The 23,233-nt window shown below is 42.1% G+C and overlaps 1 protein-coding gene across 1 annotated transcript in view; it reads right to left on the bottom strand.

Annotated features, from left to right (window-relative positions):
* Window positions 1-23,233, bottom strand: part of dnah1 (dynein, axonemal, heavy chain 1) — a 537,372-nt gene that overhangs the window by 144,494 nt on the left and 369,645 nt on the right. Inside the window, exons 51-54 of the mRNA XM_080184401.1 lie at window positions 17,053-17,261; window positions 14,004-14,175; window positions 13,726-13,917; window positions 12,212-12,322 (exon numbers count right to left, since the gene is read on the bottom strand). Coding sequence (XP_080040527.1) covers window positions 12,212-12,322; window positions 13,726-13,917; window positions 14,004-14,175; window positions 17,053-17,261 — 684 coding nt within the window. The remainder of the gene's footprint in view (window positions 1-12,211; window positions 12,323-13,725; window positions 13,918-14,003; window positions 14,176-17,052; window positions 17,262-23,233) is intronic.

Below are 23,233 nucleotides of genomic sequence, written 5' to 3'. Positions count from 1 at the left end.
CCAACCGATCGCCCCAAACCCTGTCCACGAAAGGCCCCACACCCTTGCACTGCCCGATGCCAGGTGGGTAGTGCCAAGGTGCTTCTTGGGCTTAGGTACTTTGCCCCTTGGGCAGTGCTAGGCAGTACAGGCTGGCAGTGTTAGGGTGCCCATGCCCAGGATGGCACTACCCCCCACTACCCAACCCCTGGGGGGTTCCAATTTCTCTCCCTTCACTCTAGCGGGGTCTCCCACTAGTTCTTCGAAAGTGGGGAGCTACTCAATACCCTGCCGGAGTGAAATACTCCTGGCAAGGTGGGAGATGCTATTGGGCCCGGAGAATTCAATCCCGGGCCCAATAATCACATTTAAATTACATTACAAATAGATTAAAATCACTTATCTGGTCTTCCCACTGGTTTCCAGTATGGTCCCGACCGTGCCTGTTCTCCAGCAGTGGGAGATGCGCATGTGTTGTGAACACAAGCACGAATCCTGCGAATCAGCGCATCACCAAACCGACCCACCAAAAAAACAGTGGGTTGAAATGGGAGAATCACACCCATTGTCTGTATAAGCACATATATAATCATTTTTGAACAAGTACTGTATTTTGGTATTTTCTTGTTAGCTTTGGCTGACAAGCAATTTACCCCTTGGCATAATGGGAAATAAGTTTAATTAGACAGACCACATACTTTTGGAACAATGAAGCATTGGGAGTATACCCTCTTATAGCCAAGCAGCTACAGTCAACCAAGCCATGCCTTCAGCTGCCTAGTCCTAAGCTGTAAAATGACTAGAAGGAATCAGCTTTTAGCTGTAATGAATATCTGCAACTCATCCTCCACTGGGGATAGAAAACAAACCAAAGAAAATGATTCTTCTACTTCTCAGGACTGCAAGTGTTAGGGGTGACCTTTGAATCTACCAGATTTGCGTAGGTAAGGTTCCTAGGCAATGGGGGAAAGAATCTCTGGGTTCAGTTGACCAATGAATTTCTAATTCTGCTGACAGGTAGAGTGCCATTCTCACCCTTTATTCTCTCTGTGGACAGCTATTAGCAGTCTTTTCCCCTGGTTTCTATGGCTATGACTCATCTTTCATTCCCTCATTATAAACGTATCCCACTTTCTGTGCCTTTTAGCTTTGACAAAGGGTCATGTGGACTCGAAACGTCAGCTCTTTTTTCTTCTTACAGATGCTGCCAGACCTGCTGAGATTTTCCAACATTTTCTCTTTTGGTCCCAGTTTACTCAATCTCTCCTCATAGCTAATACCCTCCTTACCAGGCAACATCTTGGTAAATCTTTTCTGGACCCTCTCCAAAGCCTCCACATCCGTCTGGTAGTGTGGTGACCAGAATTGGACACAGTATTTCAAATGTGGCCTAATCAATGTTTTATATAACTATAACTTTATTTGCCAACTTTCATACTCAATGCCCCGTCCAATGAAGGCAAACATGCCATATGTTTTCTTTAACACCTTTTCCATTTGTGCTGCCACTTCTAAGGATCTGGGGACCTGCATGGCCAGATCTTTGTGTGCCTTTGCTCCTGATGGTTCTGCCATTTGTTTTATAGTTCCCACTTGAATTGGACCTACCAAAATGCATCACCTCGCATTTGTCTGGATTAAATTCCATCTGCCATTTCTCCGCCCAATTTTCCACCCTATCTATATCCTGCTGTACTCTCTGATAATCTTCATCATTATCCACAACTTCAACAATCTTAGTATCATCCACAAACTTGCTAATCAGACCAGCTATATTATTTTCTAAGTCATTTATATATATTACAAACAGCAGAAGTCTCAGCACGGATCCCTGCAGAACACCTATATTTACAGAACTCCATTCAGACAAATATCCTTCCACTGCTATCCTCTGTCTTCTCTGGCCAAGTCAGTTCTGAATCCATCTAGCTAGTTCAAGCCTGGTCCTGTGTGATTTAATTTTTTGCACCAGCCTGTCATGAGGGACCTTGTCAAATGCTTTACTAAAGTCCAAGTAGACAACATCCACCGCCCTTCCTTGTGAATCCTCAAAATACTCAATTAGATTAGTGAGGCATGACCTCCCTCATTCTAAACCATGCTGTTTGTTGCTAATAAGACCATTCGGTTCCAAATCTTCTCCAACAATCTCACTATCACCAACATCAAGCATACTGGCCTATAATTACCCGGGTTATCCTTGCTCCCCTTTTTAAATAATGGGAGAACATTGGCTACCTTCCAATGCTCTGGGACCTGACTTGTGGCCAATGAGGAAACAAAGATTTCTGTTAGAGGCCCAGCAAGCCTCCCTCAGTAATCTGGGATAGATGCCATCTGGTTCTGGGGATTTGTCTACCTTAATGCTTTTTAATACACCTAACACTTCCTCCCTCATAATAATGACTTGTTCTAAAGGGTTTACGTATCCCTCTGAGACACCACCAATCAATGTTTCCTTTTTTGTGAATACCGATACAAAGTATTCATTGAGGATCTCACCCACTTTGGTTCTATGCATAATTTCCCTCCTTTGTCCTTGAGTGGACCAACTCTTTCTCTCGTTACCTTTTGTTCCTAATATATATATATAATGCCTTGGGATTCTCCTTAATCATGCCAGCCAAGAACATTTCATGACTCATTTTTGCCCTCCTATCTTCCTGTTTGAACTCTTTTCTACTTTCCCTGTATTCTTCAAGTGCTTCATCTATTTTTAGTTGCCTAGACCTCCTGTATGCATCCTTTTTCTTTTTGATTAGACTTGCAATTTCCCTGGTCATCCATGGTTCCCAAATCCTGCCTTTCCTGTTCTTTTTTTCCGGAGACACATGCCTGTCCTACACGCCAATTAACTGCTCCTTAAAAGACTCCCACATGCCAAATGAGAAGCAGCAGGATGGCGCAGTGGTTAGCATTGCTGCCTCACAGCTCCAGGACCTGGGTTTGATTCCTGGCTTGGGTTACTGTCTGTATGGAATTTGCATATTCTCCCATGTCTGCGTGGGTTTCCTCTGGGTGCTCCGGTTTCCTCCCACAGTCCAAAGATGTGTGGGATAGGTTGATTGGTCATGCTAAATTGCCCCTTAGTGTCCTGGGATATGTATGTTAGAGGGATTAGCAGGATAAATATGTGGGGTTATGGGGATAGGGCCTGGGTGGGATTGTTTTCAGTGCAGACTTAATGGTCCAAATGGCTCCCTTCTGCACTGTAAGGTTTCTATGATTCTATGAAATGTGGATTTACCCTCAAATAGTTTCTCCCAAACAACAGCCTCCAAATCCTGCCTAATCTGGCTGTGGTTAGCCTTCCCCCAATTTAGCACTTTTATCCTAGGACAACATTCGTCCTTTTCCATGAATATTCGAAAGCTTACGGAATTGTTGTCACTGTTTTCCTTATAGCCAGAATAATCATGGTTGCTGGCTTCTGTAACCTTTCATAGGCAATAATATTGTTGTGACTGAGAGGCAAGAAGAGCATACAGTGTCCCAAATGGAACGGCATCAACATCTGTTGCACAAACAAGCCAACACTTTTCTGGTTAGGTTCCACTTTTAACCAAACAAAAATTCCTTAAGTTTTGAGACCATAAAATTGGTGCCAAACTTTCATCTTGATTCTTTTGCAAATTGTTTTTGAATTCTCCTGTTTAAAAGCCGGACATTACCCAATGAAGGAAAAGCTGTCTTTATGCTGGTTTGACATTTGTTAAGCAACTAATAAGCTTTTTTAATTGGCAGAAATGACAAAACTGTCCTTACACCATTTGAGAGGCGGCAAGCAAGAATACTGAAGAAAGCAATGTCAGAACAAACACTTTGGGAAGCTGGATATATTGCCCAGTTTACACGGAGGAATTGATACCCAATTGATAGTAGTATCTATCTACGTAAATGTATCACCAGTGTCTTTTAGTGGTTTGCATATGCACAAGTGACGTCTTCAGCACTGCAGGTTTTGTCAGGATTTGGGGTCTGCAAGAGAGTGTTCTGCAAACAAAACCTGTGTACTATTTGCTCCTGTTTTTGTAGTTCCTACTGTTGCTGAGTTATTGCTGTTTGTAAATTTTGCTATTATTTAAAAAAGATTGTTTTCTTGACAACTTGTTCAACTACCTTTACTATGAGTTCAAGTTACCATATCTTTTGACAATGAGGAAGAAATGGTGAAGATAAAAACATTTTTTCCGATGTTAAATGCAGCAACACGAGGTTGTGTACAGTGAGTAGCTAGTTTGCATCATAGCAGTGGTCGAGCACTAGGATCAGCAGGATCTTAATGGCTATGCAACCAACAGCAAATTTGATAAGAGAAGCAAGGTGTAGGCTGAATATGTGGAGAGGTTTCAACACTTTTTTGCAAATAGAATAGCAGATGAGGCGAAGCAATGGTCAATGTGTGCATGTGGGGCAAAGACCTACAAATTGATGAGGAATCTGGTCGCACCATGGAAGCCAGGGGATATTCCATTTGCAGATTTAGTTGCAACTGTTCAAAATCACCACAGTCCAAAGCCTCTCCAAAGATTCAAGTTTCAGTCATTTTCGGGAGGCAGATCAATCGGTTGATAATTTTATGGCAGAATAATGTCAGCTCTCAAAACATTGTGAGCTTGAAGCAGTTTTGGAAGATATGCTCAGGGATAGATTAGTCTGCAGCATTAATGAAGACAGTATAAAGTGTTGGTTGTTAAGTGAAGCCACACTGACTTTTAAGAAGGCTCTAGAAATTTTGCATGGCATGGAAATGGCTGCCAGTAATGTCACTTCTACTCACTATTTTAAGCTCAGACCAGTGCTTCTGTACCCTTTCATAGGCAATAATATTGTTGTGACTGAGAGGCAAGAAGAGCATACAGTGTCTCAAATGGAACGGCATCAATGTCTGTTGCACAAACAGGCCAACACTTTTCTGGTTAGGTTCCACTTTTAACCAAACAAAAATTCCTTAAGTTTAGAGACCATAAAATTGGTGCCAAACTTTCATCTTGATTCTTTTGCAAATTGTTTTTGAAATCTCCTGTTTAAAAGCCGGACATTACCCAATGAAGGAAAAGCTGTCTTTATGCTGGTTTGACATTTGTTAAGCAACTAATTAACTTTTTTAATTGGCAGAAATGACAAAACTATCCTTACATCATTTGAGGGGTGGCAGGCAAGAATACTGAAGAAAACAATGTTAGAACGAACACTTTGGGAAGCTGGATATATTGCCCAGTTTACCCCATTGATACAGAGGAATTGACACCCAATTGAAAGTAGCATCTATCTATGTAAAATCTATGTAAAATCCATGAAAAGTAAAGTGGAGGAGGAGATGGTACAGCCGCAAAGGCTTGGAATCATTAACCTTTGTTTTCTTGTTCGGCAGCACCAATTGTTCTTGTCCTTAAAAATGATGGTACAGTGCGCAAATGTGGAGATTGCAACCTCAACAGTAAGTGGGTTTCCAAATTTAGATGCTCATCCATTAACTAGGGTGGAAGATCTGTTTTCAACTCTTACTGGAGACAGGACATTCTTAAAACTTGACATAGTGTGCCCAATGGGCACTCTAAGCAGTATGTTAAATTGACACGCTACAGTCATTTAGTTTTGAGGTGTCTTCCAGTCCGGCAATTTGTTGAACAATAATAGACAATCTCTTAGAAGGCATTCCTCATGTAGCAAACTACTTGGATGGCATGGTGGCACAGTGGTTAGCATGGCTGCCTCGCAGCACCAGGGACCTGGGTTCAATTCCAGCCTCAGGCTGTTGGTGTGGAATTTGCACATTCTCTCCGTGTATGTGAGAGATTCCTCTGGGTGCTCTGGTTTCCTCCCAAAGATGTGTGGATTACGGATTGGCTGTGCTAAATTGCCCCTTTGTGCCAGAGGGACTAACAGGGAAAACATGGGTTACACGGTGCAGATTCGATGGGCCAAATGGCCTCCTTCTGCACTGAAGAGATTCTATACTTGGATGACATCTTGATCACAGAGAGGACTGAGGAGGAACACCTCAGCTATCTGGATCAGGTATTAAAAAGGTTTTCAGAGGTGGGACTGTGTCTGAAGCAGAGCAAGTACATTTTCCAGGCACAAAGCATGGAGTATCTAGGTTATAATATCATAGCACAAGGCTCATCTCTTGTGGAAGGGAAAGTTCAAGTTATTAAGGAAGCTCTAGATCCAAGGAATGTGTCAAAGATCAGATCAGTTTTGGGCTTGGTGGACATTTTGCCAAATCTTTCAACTATATACCAGTGGTTTCCAGTGCTTATGATATTGCACAATGGTGTGCTGTGAGAAGAGCGCTAGTGTGCCGCAGCCACTAGCACTTCCACACAGTGCTCTTGTATCAAACTACCTGACTAGCCCAAATATCACTGCAGGACCCCTTCATCTGGGATGCAGTCACGCCAGTTACTTTTCGCCAGACACAGAAACTTCTCTCCAAAGGAGTACCTGAAAGTCTAAAGAAAGTGATGGCTGCAGTTTGTGGTGTGAGGATATGGGGTTTTGTGCAAGTGCTAGTTTTTGCTCTAACTGGTTGGAGAGGGGGGTGGAATGGGATCCGGGCACATGTGAGAGTTGATAGGAACAGCTAAGACTGTTGCCATGGAACTGTCCTTGAAGTGTGTTTGTGCCATGGTCAACCTTGTGGTGGGGAGGAGGGGGTGGGGGGGGTGGTTAGAAGAGGGCCAAAAGCAGGGACATTCTGCATGTTGGATTACAGGTTGCCCTCAGAAAGTGATGTTGGTAAGATGGCCAAATCGTTAATAGAGAAGGTACCCAGCGAGAAATTGCGGCTGTTCCTCTGCTTCTTGGGAGTCTTCATCTGGGATTTACTGCAGGTGTTACTACAGGATATGACTAGGAAAAACTTACAGCCTCATTTCCCCTCTCCACTACCCTATCCCATAACCCTACATATATATCATGGCTAATGCATCCAATATAGACATCTTGGGATATTAAGGGACAATTTGGCACAGCCAATCAACCTAATCTGCACAACTTTGGACTGTGGGAGGAAACCGGAGCACTCGGAGGAACCCCACGCAGACATGGGGAGAATGTGCAAACTTCACAATGTTGACAGTGTTGCATTTTGACATCATAAATTGAAAAAGAAATGTTTCAGTGTAAGAGTGACAGTAGGATTTCTGGTTAGGATTGATTGTCATATCTTCACATCTAATAACTGTCAGCATTTTAACTGGAATGATTGTAGCACCTCCCACAGCCCAAAGATCTGTATGTAAGGGAGATTGGCCATGCAAAATTGGCTCTTAGTGTCCAAATGTGTGTAGGTTCAATGGATTAGCCATGGTAAATGCATGGGGTTATGGAGTTAAGGGTGGGCTTAGGCAAGATGCTCTTGTGGAGAGTTGGTACAGACACAATGGGCCAAATAGCCTCCTTCTGCACTGTAGGGATTCTATGGTTCTCTGATATCCAGCACTGGATGAGCAGAAATTGCTTCCAATTGAATACTGAGAAGTCTAAAGCCTTCGGACGGAGAATTGAGTGGGAGCTGGCGTAAAACCATGTCGCAATTCTCCCAGTGGCGAGTTGGTCTTCCTGTTGGCTGGTATTGTGAAAGTAATTTGCAATATTTGCATCTCATAAATGCTTATTAAAAAAGCTGCCCAACAGCATCCCATCAGGCCTTTCAATTTTGCATCATGCCAACATGAAATAACATTGGTCTAAAGCCCGAATGTTAGAGTGGTGGGCGCAAGAGTGAGTTGGCAAGAGACTTTGGGGTGAGTGCAACAAAGCCTTTCTGCCATAGTGTTGCACTGCTCCTGATTCACTGCACACCATTCTATCAGCGTGGACTGGTTACTGCCCTCCATCTCCATGCGAGCAGGTTTTCATGGACAGCATCATACTGCTGGACCTATGGACTCTCCAGTGCCACCTATCAGCAGTGCCTGGGTTCAAGGTGTACAGAGGTCTCCTTCTACCTGGTGCTACACACCACAGTCTATCTGTTCTATGGGACTCATGCAACTGTTATCGGACAACAAATTTTATGAAATTGGGCACACAATATGGAAGCAGGCTAAAATTACACTCAGAGCCTCTCCACTAAAAATCACAAAGTAACAGACACAGATTAGCAGGCAAGAGCATGCTTTTAGAATACAAATTAGGGCTAGCACACAAGGGAAGCTGGACAGGATGGCACCTACAGGAACTAAATTAAGAAACACATCCCCACCCCACTAAATCAGCACTTCTAAACCAGTCAAACAACCTATGGAGACACCTAAAAATTAGCATAGCTAAGGAAACATCCCTGACCCCCCAAAATCTTTGAGATCAATCACACACCCATTGTTCAAACCCCAGAGATTCTAGACCATTAATAACCAATCAGACAAAAACAATTAACACACACTTAAAGCAATCATCCTAACACTCGAAAACATCAAGACAGGATGGCTAAAGTCGAATACTGTAAATAAAGTGTTAGCATTTAAATCGCATACTACACCGAAGTTCAGGTATAAGTATAGCCCGTTACAATGGGCTTGTAGGGTGCTTTCGGAACAGTCCGATTGTATGTCCTGACTGCACCTCCGTCGATATAAAAGAAAATAAAGCTGTGCCTTTATTGAACTACACCCTGAGTCCGTAGTGGTCGTTTCGCCCACTCACACTAACACAGCAGTTTCAAACAACAAACGTTTGAAGTTCGACCAGGGATGGAGTGTAGGATGAAGCCAGCGGAATGATCGCCTGATAAGGACAAGGGAGCAATGTGAGAGGAAGATTGTGCAAAGAGTTGGGAAGAATAGTGACAGCTTATGATGGCAGGCAGAGAAACATAGAGGTGGATAAAGAAAATGAATAATGGATGGCAGGTGGAAGACTGAGGGGAGGGACAGAAGCTGGACCCCGACAAGGCTGTATGAAAAGCTCACAAGCAAGGGGGTCAAAGGAAACCACTTTGTTTACTGCAAGAGGATACATGAAGATTCCCAATGTGGTCGATAAAGGTTCAAGTGGGACATGGGAACTTTGCGGGTGATTGGCTGAGGGGGAGGGTGGTTGAAATGAGGAACAGACTTCTTCTGAGGCTGTTAATCCTTTTTTGTCTAGGTTTCTGATATTCAGCATGATCTGATGAAGGCAGGTGGCTGGAGAGAGTGATATAAAGTGTGCTGGAGTGGTGTTTAAATATGACACTGGGACCTGGACAATTAATTAGCTGCTGGACCACCTGGAGATTCAGAGGGGAACTCACCTGTGCATTATTAATGAGGTTCCAAGTGCAGAATCTGACATGGGTTCCTGCTATTCTGGCCAACAGGAAAGGCTGCCAGAACCGTGTCTGATTGGATGCTCTGATTTCCTTCCACAGTTTGAAAGACGGCTGGTTAGGTGTATTGGTCATGCTAAATTCCCTCTCAATGAACCCAAACAAGCAGCACAGAGTGGCAATTAGGGGATTTTCATGGTAACTTCATTGCAGTGTTAATGTAAGCCTACTTGTAACACTAAACAAACTATAAATAAACTTTAAAACTTTGAAGAAATATTGGGGGGGGCGGTGACTAAAAGTTTCGCCAGAGATAGACTTTTCAAGATCTCAAAAAATGAGGGGTGCAACAGGTTGAATTCCAATTGTGGGAGAAATGATGGAGGTTGTAAAAGAAACATAAATTGGCGGCATGGAGGGTTGGAGAATTTAGATACGGTAAGTGATTGTAATGACTTTAATGCGGTCCATTAAGTTGGCCTCTTGGAGTACGAGTTCCATGACTAAAGTCATAATTGCCTGTCCAATCAGGAAGTCTGCCTTGTATATGTCAGATCCACTGACATTTCTGTTTTGGACTTGTGCCTGAAGCACTCTAGGGCGGGATTTTACGGCCTCATTTGAGCAAGGCCAGAAATCCCCATTCGAGATAAACAGACATTTCTGTTCTCCATCCCTCGCCCACTCTGATTCCATGGCAGGTGAGGCGATAGAATTCTGGCGTAGGAGTAGAATAGAATTTGTAAATAAAGGAAATCTGGTGAATGGACACTGACTTCTGAGGAATTATTTCAGAGACAAGGTGCAAAATTTAAGATTTAGAGGACTAGGATCAAACATAGGTTATTGAGGACAGGAATGAGGGTGAGCAGGGCATGTGGGATAAGATATGGGCAATCCAGTTTTTGATAAACAATAGTTTATGTTCCCAAAACTCTCTCAGGTTGCTGATGGGAGCTCTGGCACCAGGATCAAAGTTTTCTCAAAAATCAAAATGGTCCAAATTTGGTGAATCTTTGACACTCCCCCTAATCTATTGGAATTCTTTGAGGATGTAATTAGTAGAATTGACCAAGGAGAACGAGTGGATGTGGTTTATTTAGACTTTCAGAAGGCTTTCGACAAGGTCTCACATAATGGACTACTATGTAAAGTTAAAGCACATGGGCTTGTACGTAATGTCTTGAGATGGATAGAAACCTGGTTTGCAGATAGGAAGCAAAGAGTCGATATAAAAGGGTCTTTTTCTGATTGCCAGTCAGTGTCTAGTGGGGTTCCGTGCGAGTCTGTGCTATAATGTTCACATTATATATTAATGAATTGGAAGAGGGAACTGAATGTATTATCTCCAAATTTGCAGATGATACAAAGTTGCGTGGGAGGATGAGCTGCGAGGAGGATGTAGAGATGCTTCAGCATGATTTGGACAGGCTGAGTGTGGGTATATGTGGATAAATCTGACATTATCAACTTTGGTAGCAAATATAGGAAGACAGATTATTATTTCAATGGGTATAAATTGACAAAGCTGGATACCCTGCGAGACCTTGGTGTCCTCGTGCATCAGTCACTGAAAGTAAGTTCACAAGTGTAGCAGACAGTAAATAAAGCAAATGGTATGTTGGCCTTCACAGCCAGACTACAGGGATAGGGATGTTTTGCTGCAATTATATAGAATGTTGGTGAGGCTACATCTGGACTATTGTGTGCAGTTTTGGTGTCCTTCTCTGAGGAAGGATGTCCTTGCCATAAAGGGAGTAAGCAAAGGTTTACCAAGCTGATTCTGGGGATAGCAATCTGTCAAGTGAGGACAGACTAAGTCCATTAGGAGTTTAGAAGAGTGAGAGAGGATCTCATAGAAACTTATAAAATTCTAACAGAGTTAGACAGGGTAGATTTAGAAAGAATGGTGGGGAAGACCAGAACTAGGGGTCATAGTGTGAGGATAAGGAGTAAACCTTTTAGAACTGAGGTGAGGAGAAATTTCTTCACCCAGAGGGTGGTGAATATGTAGAATTCACTACCACAGAATGTAGCCAAAACATTATCTGATTTCAAGAAATTAGATATAGCTCTTGGGGTTAAAAAGATCAAGGGATATGGAGAGAAGGGAGATCAGGATATTGAATTTGATGATCACTCACGTTCAAGATGAATGGCGGAGCAGGCTTGAAGGGTCGAATGACCTGCTCCTGCTTCCAGTTTCTATGTTTCTATGCAACCCTCTTAGCTGATTAATACTAATTATATTGCAAATATCAAGTTTAATTGCACAGTCTAACCTGGTTGTGAAGCTGATTGTAAGGGCTCCCTGCTAAGTGTGTGGAATTGGTCTTAAAATACCCATTGTTGATCAAAGTCCTTGCCAATATATCTTGCATTATTATGTACTGAAAAGTTATGTACAGCACTGTCAGACTATGAGCGAAGTAAATATTAGTAATGCAAGCAGTATAGATTATAAAAAGCAAAACTGCAAATGTTAAGAAAAATGTTCTGGAAACACAGAACAAACAAAAAAGATTTTGTGTCTTCCAAAAGAAGCTGAATCTATTTTAATTAAGGTAAGGATCATATGAACAAAAACTGACTTTGAGAATATTTAGTCCATTTTCCCAAATGCTTTTGATCAGTTGAGAGAGTTAGGGGAATTTTCCAGGTACTTTTTCCTTTAATGGCCCACAGTTTTCTCAGCTTTTTTCCTATCCCAATAAATTATGTGGCTGTGAGGAAGAGTTTAGTCATGATCTTTCAGCCACAATGCTGTGCAGCAGGCTTGATAGACCAAGTAGCTCTTTTCCGTCTGCCAATTTAAGAACATAAGAACATAAGAAATAGGAGCACGAGTATGAACCTATACTTGTATGAACCTACATGAACATTTCTGGAATTGAATCCCTTGTCAACATAAGAGTTGCTTCTCTTGCAGATTCTGTTTAGGAAATGTTCAGCAACATATTAAATTTGCTGTACCTTTATTTTTTCCATGGTTATTATAGTGTCTTGTGCTGCCTCCTCTAGAAGGGGTCTCATTGATTCCAACTCTTCCTGCATTTTAGCCACATCTTCTGCAGTGCGCAGAAGCTACAACAGAAAACAAGTAAAGATTCAGAAAAGATTTCAATGAATGGAATTCAGGTCGAAAAATGTCCCTGCAAAACAGTCAATGATCTAAAGCTAATGCTTTAGTGTAGAAATATTGTTCCATGAGCAATCATACTGGGCACTGAAGTGATAGGAAACAAATTCTCAATTTGAATTAAAATCTGCAGAAACTTGTACTACACGTGGGAGGTGATTCTCCCCCCAAAAAACTAAGTGTCCAATGGGTGGGAAAACAGTTTTCCGGTCTGTTTTTTGGGTGAACTTAGTTGGTTGAATTTTTGGCTGATCTCACAGTAATGAGATCAGCGCTTGCGCAGTGCACACTGCCTCCCCTGATCACTGGCCTCCCGATCACCAGCCTCCCTAATAACCTCCCCCTCCAACAATTGCCAGCTTCCCGAACACGATACCATCTTCGGCTCGCTAATGAGATTCAAATTGGCTTTTGACAGTGTAACAGCTTGTACTGTTTCTTAGCACAAGGTTGATTATGTCATACAAAAAGGCCCAGGAAAGTTAGGCAGCAGTCGCGATTCCAGTTTCAGCCCTCCCACCGGTATTTCCCAGCCCACTGCTCTACTTGAGCAGCATAGCGGGCTGGGAAAATCGCACCTGTGATCTTCCACTATTGTGTGAATAGAAGTTGCCTCACATATTAAGGGGTCTCCTAATTTACATGGTCTGGGAAAGCCACAGACTACAGGCCCAGGCCTATAGCTAGCAGAGCATTTGCCAGTGGTGTCAGAATGTAGTTTTCTCAGGGCCATAGCTGTGATCTTCCATAAGTACAGGTTGAAGTGCAACATTCTGGAAGGGTAGAGTAGAAGGAGGAAAAATTTTATCTGCAGTTCTTTTCTAATGATCCAGGGGTCCAGGACAAGTGCAGTCTCATATTTTTTTTCTGGGCACTCTGCCATGTGGTGTCAAGCAAGCTATCACTTTGCTGTCAGCAGGAAACTCAACACTGACCATGGAAGAACAATAGCAAACATTCTGCTGCGGTTATTTCCTACTGGGGAAGCAGGGGCATAGTGGTATTGTCACTGGACAACTAATCCAGAAGACCTAGGGTAATGCCTTGGGAACCAAGGTTCAAATCCCATCTCAGCAGATGGTGAAATCAGAATTCAATAAAAATCTGGAATTAATTGTCTAATGATGACTATGAAACCACTGTCAATGTTGTAAAAACCCTTCTGTTTCACTAATGGCCTTCAGGAAAGGAAATCTGTCGACTGACCCAAATGTGATTCCAAATCCACAGCAAAGTGGTTGACTCTTAACTGCCTTCAAGGATGAGCAATGCCCAAATCCCATGAATGATATAATATTATGGATTGAGCAATTTGCTGCAGTATTATGTATGACATTGAGTATATCACCTTGTCCAGGCCACCTTTCATCCTGTTTCTGTCATTTTTCAGCATTTGTATCTTCATACCAATCAGCACGGAGAAGAGGCTGAGTAAGTCCAGGTAGCTCTTGGGTGTGATGTAGTTGTATCTTGAAAGCTCACTCCGATACTGCAGGGACTTCTTTGCAACAGTTTGGTGAATAGAGACACACATCTTGACCTTGAGGGAAGAAATGAAGAAACCCATGTTTTGCATGCAAACTTAAACAAGAAAATGTAAAGCATAAATTTGTATTAAAGACTCACCAGTGCACTCAGGACATCTGGCCTGGTCTCGAGCTCCGGCAGTTCCCCTAAGTGGGTATTAGCAACGGACATGAGTGCTTCAGTTGGCCATTCATTAAACCAATCAATGGTACAGCATGTCACAAGAGATGGGAATTGGCGCAGACGAGCTCTGAACACTTCTCCAATTGGACTGGGGGCATGAAAACACAGCAGATTGTGATCAAAATTACTTGGACAAAATATCACCTTTTAACTGGCAATTACATAATCAAGTAGTGGGATTTACCAAAAGCTAGGTGACCAACACAGTTAATAGGCCATTTTAATGGGTGACTTAGATCCTGGTGTTCTAGATTAGTTCACAAAATATTTCTATTTAACAAAGCTGAAACTCAATCACAAGCTGATATAACATAGAAACATTCTTAATAGCACTGTAGGTGAACCTACACCAGATGAACAGTAAACTAGAAACAAAATACTATGGACTTGAAACGTTAACTCTGTTTCTCTTTCCACAGACCCTGCCAAACTTGCTGAGCTTTTCCAGCATTTTCTACATTCCAATGAACTGCAATGGTTCAAGAAGGCACCTTATCACATTCACAAGGGCAATTAGGAGTTGTGGGCAACTCTCACATCCCATGAAAAAATAAGGCAAGTAGAACTGCCTGTGCCAACGAGTCTGATTATTTAGGGTGGCAATACTAAAAAGACAACCAAGCTCACTTGTGTAAAAGTTAAGATGAGTAAATACATTTTGGGTTTCCACAACTTCCCTAAAGGCTGGAGAAACATTCATACAGATCAGCAATGTAAAAACTATGTTATTTACTTAAACAAGTCGGCAGATAGCTCAGTCCATCTGTGGATGAAAGGAGATGGTGCATGGCCATATCCTTTAAGAGGATTTTGTGCCAGTTTGTTTGCTTACAGCATTGTCACCAAAGTTGCGGACATTAGATATAACATTCTTGGAAGATAAATTATTGAAAGAATACATGGGCTCAGGAAGAAAGCTTTGGGAGGACACACAAACACTGGGTGAGACATCATCTGAGTGAGACACAGTGAGTAAATTTGGGAACTTGGAACAAAGGGAATCATAGAATCCCTACAGTACAGAAGGAGGTCATTCAGCCCATCGAGTCTGAATCCCACCCAAGCCTTATTCCCATAACACCACACATTTACCCTGCTAATCCTCCGACACTAAGGGGAAATTTAGCATAGCTAATCAACCTAACCTGCACATCTTTGTACTGTGGGAGGAAACTGGAGCACCTGGAGGAAACCAACAAAGACACGGGGAGAACATGCAAACTCCACACAGACAGTGACCTGGGGCTGGAATTGAACCTGGGTCCCTGATGCTGTGAGGCAGCAGTGCAAACCATTGTGCCACCAGGTGCTCTTTTGCTTTCTAACTTTTTCATCTTTGGTGAGTATATCAGCTGCTGTAATGAAGCAGTGGAAAAGAAAAGACAACTGTGATGTCGCAGGAAACAGTGAGTGGACTAGCAGGTAAATGCTCAGCATAAGGGGCAGGATGTGAAAAAAGCAGCGTGTGAAATAAGAGGAAGGAATAGCCATAGTTGGTAAAGTAATACAAGTAATCCAAAATAGATTACAGTTAACATAATGTAAGTAAAGAAATAGCAGGGCAGCTCAGTCAAATGGAATGTATGCCTTGTAGTATGTGTGTTCATGTACACTTCCCGTGTTCTAGATGATCGTATGAAAAGGAAGTGATGCCAGCTGCAGAAACTTGAGCTCCAGGTTTCAGAGCTCAAGCAACAGTTGGAGTCATTGTGGTTGGCCAGCAATTAAGCTGGCCAGCAAAATGCAATCTGACAATTCGGGGTCACTACGCAGAGTTCCGGAACTGTCTGACTCTGGTGTGAATAGGCCCCGCCCCTGAGTTTTTAGTGATAATTCATGATTGTGACCTCTGCAATGCAGAGTGTGGGAACACGCACTGAAAAAACAATCATGATTTACACAATTTTTCCAGCCAATTCAGTACTTTGAATTTTTTGGGGAGAATCGTCCCTGCCTTATGCACACATGTAAACCACATGTAAAACTTAGGGACTGGGCTAACTTCACAAAACACCTTGGAGTTTCTGGCTTGGGTCAACAGCTTCCCCAAAGAAAATTAGTGAATCAAACAAGTTTTTATAATAATCTGGGAATTTCACTGGTGTGATTACTAAACCTAGTATTTTACAGCCAATTAATTAATTGAATTGAGTTTAAATTCCTCCTGCAGTTGTGGTGGGATTTAAACTCATCTCCAGATCATAAATCCAAGTCTCTGGATTGCTGGTCTAGTGACATTGTCACTATGCAACTATTCCACAATGCAAGCAATCCCAGGAACTGCTGATTATTCGTGAATAGACTTTGCCACTGAAATTGTACAGGAGGCTATCCCTAGTTCTATCTTTTCCTCTATCTTACCTAATGTTTAATTGCAAATATTAATTTTATCTCTTCATAGTTAAGGACTTGCACCTTACTTAACAAGGATTCAAACATTTATAAAACATGGCTCCTGACTGATTGAAAGCCCGATTTGAAGGCTCAGTTTAATAACCAGCAAACTCTTAAAACATTGACTTGGTATTGTCATTGAAGTGACAAGGTTGATCTTCTGAGACTTTTTCTGCATGATGTTGTACACTAGAATTGCTCAACAAATTAGTCAGTAATAGAGGAGCATCCCAGGTTCCCAATGGGCAACATGTCTTCTTCTCTGCACCAAACACTATTCTTCAACTGGGATAGCAACTTGCTCTCTGCTCAATTACTATATATTGAGTATTGATTGTAGTCTACCCAAACATCATTCATTTGAAAAAAAATCTACTTCCACTTGGGCCAAGATGAGAACAGAAGCTTTTCTATCCCCGGAAAGTGAATATATAGCGCTTGACATAATTTCAGAAAACAGAGTACTAAGGATTAATCAGGAAGAATGAACTTGATTGCCATTTGACTTGTGTACTTTTTAAAAACTCAGATGAGAATAATCTGATTTGGCAGGCATAACCAGGAAACTTACCTCATACACAGTACAGTATGAATATTATTGCGTACTCGTTTTGTGTATGCAGCCATCATATTGGCCTTGGTTGGCTGCTGCCCCAGGTCCTGAACAACAGGTTTCATTGCATTGAAGATTTCCTCCTGTTCATCAAAGACATACAAATTTGGAACATCTCCTGAGTTCAGAATGTTGTTGACATCCTCTAAAAATGATTCATGTTTGATCTGTGGAAATGCAAATGACAAAAGTCAGACTTTTAAGTTGTCTATAAAAAGCTGTTTAAAAATTGTATATTTTTCCCACTCAAGGAGAGAAATGACTTGCCAATATAACTGTATGAATGCTTAAAGTGCTTATATTAAATTTTTGTCCTATCTATTTTAAATAGGTTTGCTTTGGAGGAATTTGACAGAGCACAATAGGTATGGCTAAGGCAATGTTGTTAACAGTACATTCTAACCTCTGGCTAAATTTAACTTGTGGAGCCCCAAAGTATGAAACTGCACATAAAGAAACTAATTTACAAATATTAGCGTGGAAATTACTGTTTGCCAATATTTGCATACACGTACATTGAAGTATCTGGTTTAACTGTTGTATTGAAATATTGATAAAGGAATAAAATATTAATACACAAGATCTTGAAACATTCATATCAGCCTTTTGAAGCAATCATTTTAAATTAGATTAATTAGCTGTCTTTCACAGCCAATTAGTTAAGGATAATTCCAATTTTGGACAATTGTTTCTAAATTATATATAACCATAATATGGTTAATTACGTTTATTATTTTTACTTTTTGATTTTCATTGGCACAAAGTATTAAAGACTGCAGGTAACTTTGGACATCATTTATTCCCTCAAGTATCCAGTATGCCAGCAGAAAAGTGCAGCTCTGTAAACATGGGCAATGAGTTTATAATTCTTTGATTATGGCAATACAAATATCAAGAATTTGGAGATTACTGCTGAAACAACTCCACTCATATTCCTACTGAATTAAAAATATTCACATTGATAACTACCTTTCCCAACAGTTTTATGAATTCATAATTCAAATAAGAACTCTGCTTCACTGTAGATCCAAGCTCCCTCTGAGTGACATGACCACATGCTTCCCAGAAAGACGTACATTATCCAGTAACTCTATATTTTCTTATAGACAACCTTAATCATTTTTACATAGAAGGGTCAATTTTCACGTACAGGTTTAAAGAAATCTGAAATAGTTATCAATGCTGAAATCTGGCACGGCGGCACAGTGGTTAGCACTGCTGCCTCACAGCGCCAGGGACCCAGGTTTGATTCCCGGCTTAGGTCACTGTCTGTACGGAGTTTGCACGTTCTCCCTGTGTCTGTGTGGGTTTCTTCTGGGTGCTCCGGTTTCCTCCAGCAATCTGAAAGACATGGTGGTTAGGTGCATTGATCTGAAAAGGCGCCGGAATGTGGCAACTAGGGGAAATTTCACAACAAATTCATTGCAGTGTTAATGTAAGCCTAATAAATAAACTTTACTTTAACTTTTACTTACTTATGAACACCCTACTGTTTTGGCAAGGTAGGTACCTTCTTTTGGGCTCTGTGAGTACTTTTTAGAGTTTCAACATGCATGCATATTTTGGAAGCAACTTGCACCAGATGCCACATTGGTGAGGACAGTAGTGCATGCAGTGAATGACCATCAGAAGTATGCTGAGCAGATGGATCGTGATGTCAAACTGTGTGAAATGCCAGTTTGACATCAGTGGTGTTATTCTGGAGTTCAATGCTCCATCTCATACTCACTCTTAATCTTGTACCAGCTAAACACGTTCAGGAGTGGGAAGAATCTCACATTACAAAATAAACATTCATACACCAATTTATGAATTAAATCATGCCATATTGAATCACTGTTATGCATCATCATGCATTTCCTCATTTGCTGTCTTCCATATAATTTTACTTGTTTTATTTCTTTTAACCGGTGCTGTTCTGATAGCTAATTCATAAATGGCAAAAGACTGCTAACTTTGACTATAAGGGATTGCACATTATCTTGGGATTGTAACATTGCTATCACATTCGACTCAACGTGAGCTTCTGAACACATTTTTGCACCACCACTAAGGCTAAGACTATCTATTGCCACATCGCCCAACTAGGTCCCTGTTTCAGCTCAACTGCTGCTCATGCAATTTTATTACCTTTAGCCTCGACTGTTCTAACACTTATAGCCTGCTTGCCATCTTCTGTCATCCATAAATTCAGCTCATTTAAAACTCTGTATCCTAAAACTGTATCCTAAAGCTTTGTGTCCTAAAACTCTGTATCCTGTTGTCTGTATCCTAAAGTCCTATTCACTTTCTCACCTAGTTAGCTCCTAGTTGAGGAGCATTTCAATTTTAAAATTTTCATCCTTGTTTTCAAAGCCCTCAACATCCTCAAGTGCAATCTCTGGAACCCCCTCGAGCCCTATAACTCTCCAAGATCTCTGAATGCATCCAACTCTAGCCTCTATCCCCAATTTTAATCACTCCATTGTTGAAGTCATCCCCTCAGTTGCAGAAGGCCTAAACTTTGGAATTCCTTCCTCAATCCTCACTACTTCATACCTGCTACCACCTGCTTTAAGGAGTTCTTTTAAAGTTACCTCTTTGAGCAAGCTTTTGGTCATTTGCCTGAATATTTTATGTGGCTTGGCATCAAAATTTGTTTCATAACACTTTGCAAAGCACCTTGGGATGTTTTATAAAGTTAAATCTTTGGCTAGAAGTGTTGAATGGATGATCCATCCCAGCCTCCTCCAGACAGATGACAGTCTTCAGTCAATTCGATTCACTCCACGTGATATCAAGAAATGACTGAAGGCACTAGAAACTTCAAAGGCTATGGGCCATGACAATATTACTGAAGACTTGTGCTCCAGAACTTGTTGACCACCCACTGCCCCCCCTTCCAGCCAAGCTATTCCAGTACAGCTCCAAAATTGGATATCTATCCAGCAATTTGGAAAATTGCCCAGAAAATGTCCTTAACACAAGAAACAGGACAAATCCAACCTGGCCAATTATTGCCCCATTACTCTCGATTATCAGTAAAGTGATGGAAGAAGTCATCAACAGTGCTACCAAATGACATTTAGAGTCATAGAGCTTTACAGCATAAAAACAGGCCCTTCGGCCCGATTTGTCCACACCACCCTTTTTTGTTAAAAACCCCTAAGCTAATCCCAATTGCCCACATTTGGCCCATATCCCTCCATACCTATCCATGTAACTATCTAAATGCTTTTTAAAAGATTAAATTGTACCCGCCTCTATTACTACCACCTCTGGTAGCTTGCTCCAGACACTCACCACTCTGAAAAAATTGCCCCTCTGGACACTTTTGTATCTCTCCCCTCTCACCTTAAACCTATAGATTCCCCTACCTCTAGGAAAAGATATTGGCTATCTACCTTGTCTATGCCCCTCATTAATTTCTAGACCTCTATAAGGTCACCCCTTAGCCTCCTACGCTCCAGAGAAAAAAGTCCAAGCCTATTCAGTCTCTTCTTATAACTCAATCCATCAAGTCACAGTAGCATCCTAGCATCCTGTTCAAGGACACTCAGTTTGAGTTCTGCCAGGGTAACTCAGTTCCTGTCCTCATTACAGCTTTGTTTCAAAATTGGACTAAAGGGCTGAACTCCAGAGGCGAGTTGAGAGTGACTGCCCTTGACATCAGGGCATCATTTGACTGAGAATGGCATCAAGAAGTCCCAGCAAAACTTGGGTCAATGGGAATCAGGGGGAAAACTCTCTGCTGTTTGGAGTCATACCTCACACAAAGGAAGATGGCTGTGGTGGTTGGAGGTCAATCATCTCAGCTCCAGGATTGCAAGCATTGCTCAGAGTAATGCCCTAGACCCAATTTTCTTCAACTGTTTCATCAATGACCTCCCTTCCATCAGAAGGTCAGAAGTAGGGATGTTCCCTGCACAATGTTCAGCATAATTTGTGACTCCTCAAATACTGAGGCAGTCTATGTCCAAATGCAGCAAGACCTGGATGATATCCAGGCTTGAGCTGACATTTGTGCCACACAAGTGCCAAGCAATAACCATCTCCAGCAGGAGATAATCTAACCATTGCCATCTGGCATTCAATGACATTACCATTGCTGAATCTCTTAGTGTCAACATCCAGGGGTTTGCCATTGACCAGAAACTGAACTGGACTACCATATATATACATACATATATATATATATATATATATACACATATATATATATACATATATATACACACACACTGTAGCTAGAAGAACAGATCAAAGACTAGGAATTCTGCTGTAAGTAACTCACCACCTGGTTTCCCCAAAGCCTGTAAAACCATCTAAAAGACACAAGACAGGGGTGATGGAATGCTCTCCACTTGTTGGATAAGTGCAGCTCCCACAACACTCAAGAAGCTCGACAACATCCAGGGCAAAGCAGCAAATTTGATTGCTATCCCTTCCACAAATATTCAGCGGTGATTCTCCCATTCTGACCTGCCAATATTTTGGTGGGTTTGGTTAGGAGATGCATGCATGTGGGATTCACGCATGTGTTCCTAAGGCATACGTGTCTCCCACCACTGGAAATCAGGCATGGTTGGGACCACGCAGGAAACTGGTAGGAAGACCGAGTAAATGCTTTTAATTTATTTACATGTAATTATTTGGCCTGGGACTGAATTCTTCAGGCCCAATAGTATCTCCCACCCCACCAGTACAATTTTGCTCCAGCAGGATTTACAGTAGCTTCTCACTTTTGAGGAACCAGCAGGAGCAACCTGGACCACCCCAGGGGATTGGGCGGTGGAGGGGTAGGCACCTTGGCTGTACCAGGCTGATCCCAGTGACACTGCCCAAGGGGCAAAATGCCCATGCCCAGGTGGCACCTTGGCACTGCCCATCAGACATGGGGCAGTGCTGAAGGGTCAGGGCCTTGGGTGGAGCCTGCAGGCTGATCTGTGGGGGTGGGGTGGTCCTGTTACTACGCTGCCATTTGGATCGTTAGGGGCTGGAGGGAGGCCAGCGATCAGGGCAAGCTGGGGGGTCTACTGGTGTGTCTGCTTCCCATGGGGAGGATCTGGTTAGTGCTGGGGGTGGGGGCTGGAGATCAGGGCGCTCCTGGAAGTGGGGTGGGGGGTTGGGGCTGGCCTGGGGCCACGATCAGGTTGTGGGGATGGGGGAGGTGGGAAGCTGGAGGGGCTGCACCAGCGATCGAGCTAGCCAACAAACTGCAGGCTGACAGTTCATGGCCACTGTGCATGTGCAGAGTTTTGGAACTGTCAGACTCAGGCGTGAATAGGCCCCGTCCCCTCGAGCTTTTAATGATATTCACAATTATGACCTCTGCATTGCAGAGTGTGGGAGATTTGAGTCTGAACTCCCACTGAAAAAACAATTGTGATTTACACCATTTTTCACACAAATTCAGCACTTAGAATTTTTTTGGGAGAATCGCCCCCTCAATGTCTCTATTACTGATGAATAATGGTAACAGCACATATTAGCTATAAAGATTCACTGCAAGAAAACACCAAGGTTCCTTCAGCAGCACCTACCAAACCCACAACCATTACCATCTAGAAGTACAAGAGCAGAGATGTATGTTCTATGTATGAGAATTACACCACCACCTGGAGATTCCATTCCAAGGCACTCACCATTCTGACTTGGAAATATAGTACCATTCATTCATCAGCACTGGGTCAAAATCTTGGAAAATCCTTCCTAACAGCACTGTGTGGTGTACACCTACACCACACACACTTCAGCGGTTCAAGAAAGCAGCTCACCACCATCTTCTGAAGGGCAACTAGGGCTGGGCAACAAATACTGGCTTAACTAACAATGCCCAAATCCCATAAATAGAACTAAAAAAACTGAATACATGTTGTTGTTGTTGGTGAATGTGTATGCTTATGAATAGAGAGAACCGCTGCTAAGTGATAACTGATGTTACATAATGTTGCCTGAGATAGTAATAAGGAAGGTTGTTCTCTGTCTCCTATGATTGAAAGGAGGTAAACATAACCTTCAGATTACAACTCATTGGATGAGATTTTCTGCTCCTGTGTGTCTTGGATGGCTTTAGTGACGAGAATGTCAAATATTGTGAGAAGCGCAAATTCACATTATAAATTGGCATGAAAACATGATTCGATTGCCCCCTCCCCCT

The sequence above is a fragment of the Carcharhinus amblyrhynchos genome, chromosome 3 (assembly GCF_965287045.1).
Source record: "Carcharhinus amblyrhynchos chromosome 3, sCarAmb.v2.hapA, whole genome shotgun sequence".
Taxonomy (NCBI): domain Eukaryota; kingdom Metazoa; phylum Chordata; class Chondrichthyes; order Carcharhiniformes; family Carcharhinidae; genus Carcharhinus; species Carcharhinus amblyrhynchos.
The sequence above is the reverse complement of the archived record's forward strand: the minus strand, read 5'-3'. Positions and strand labels throughout refer to the sequence as shown.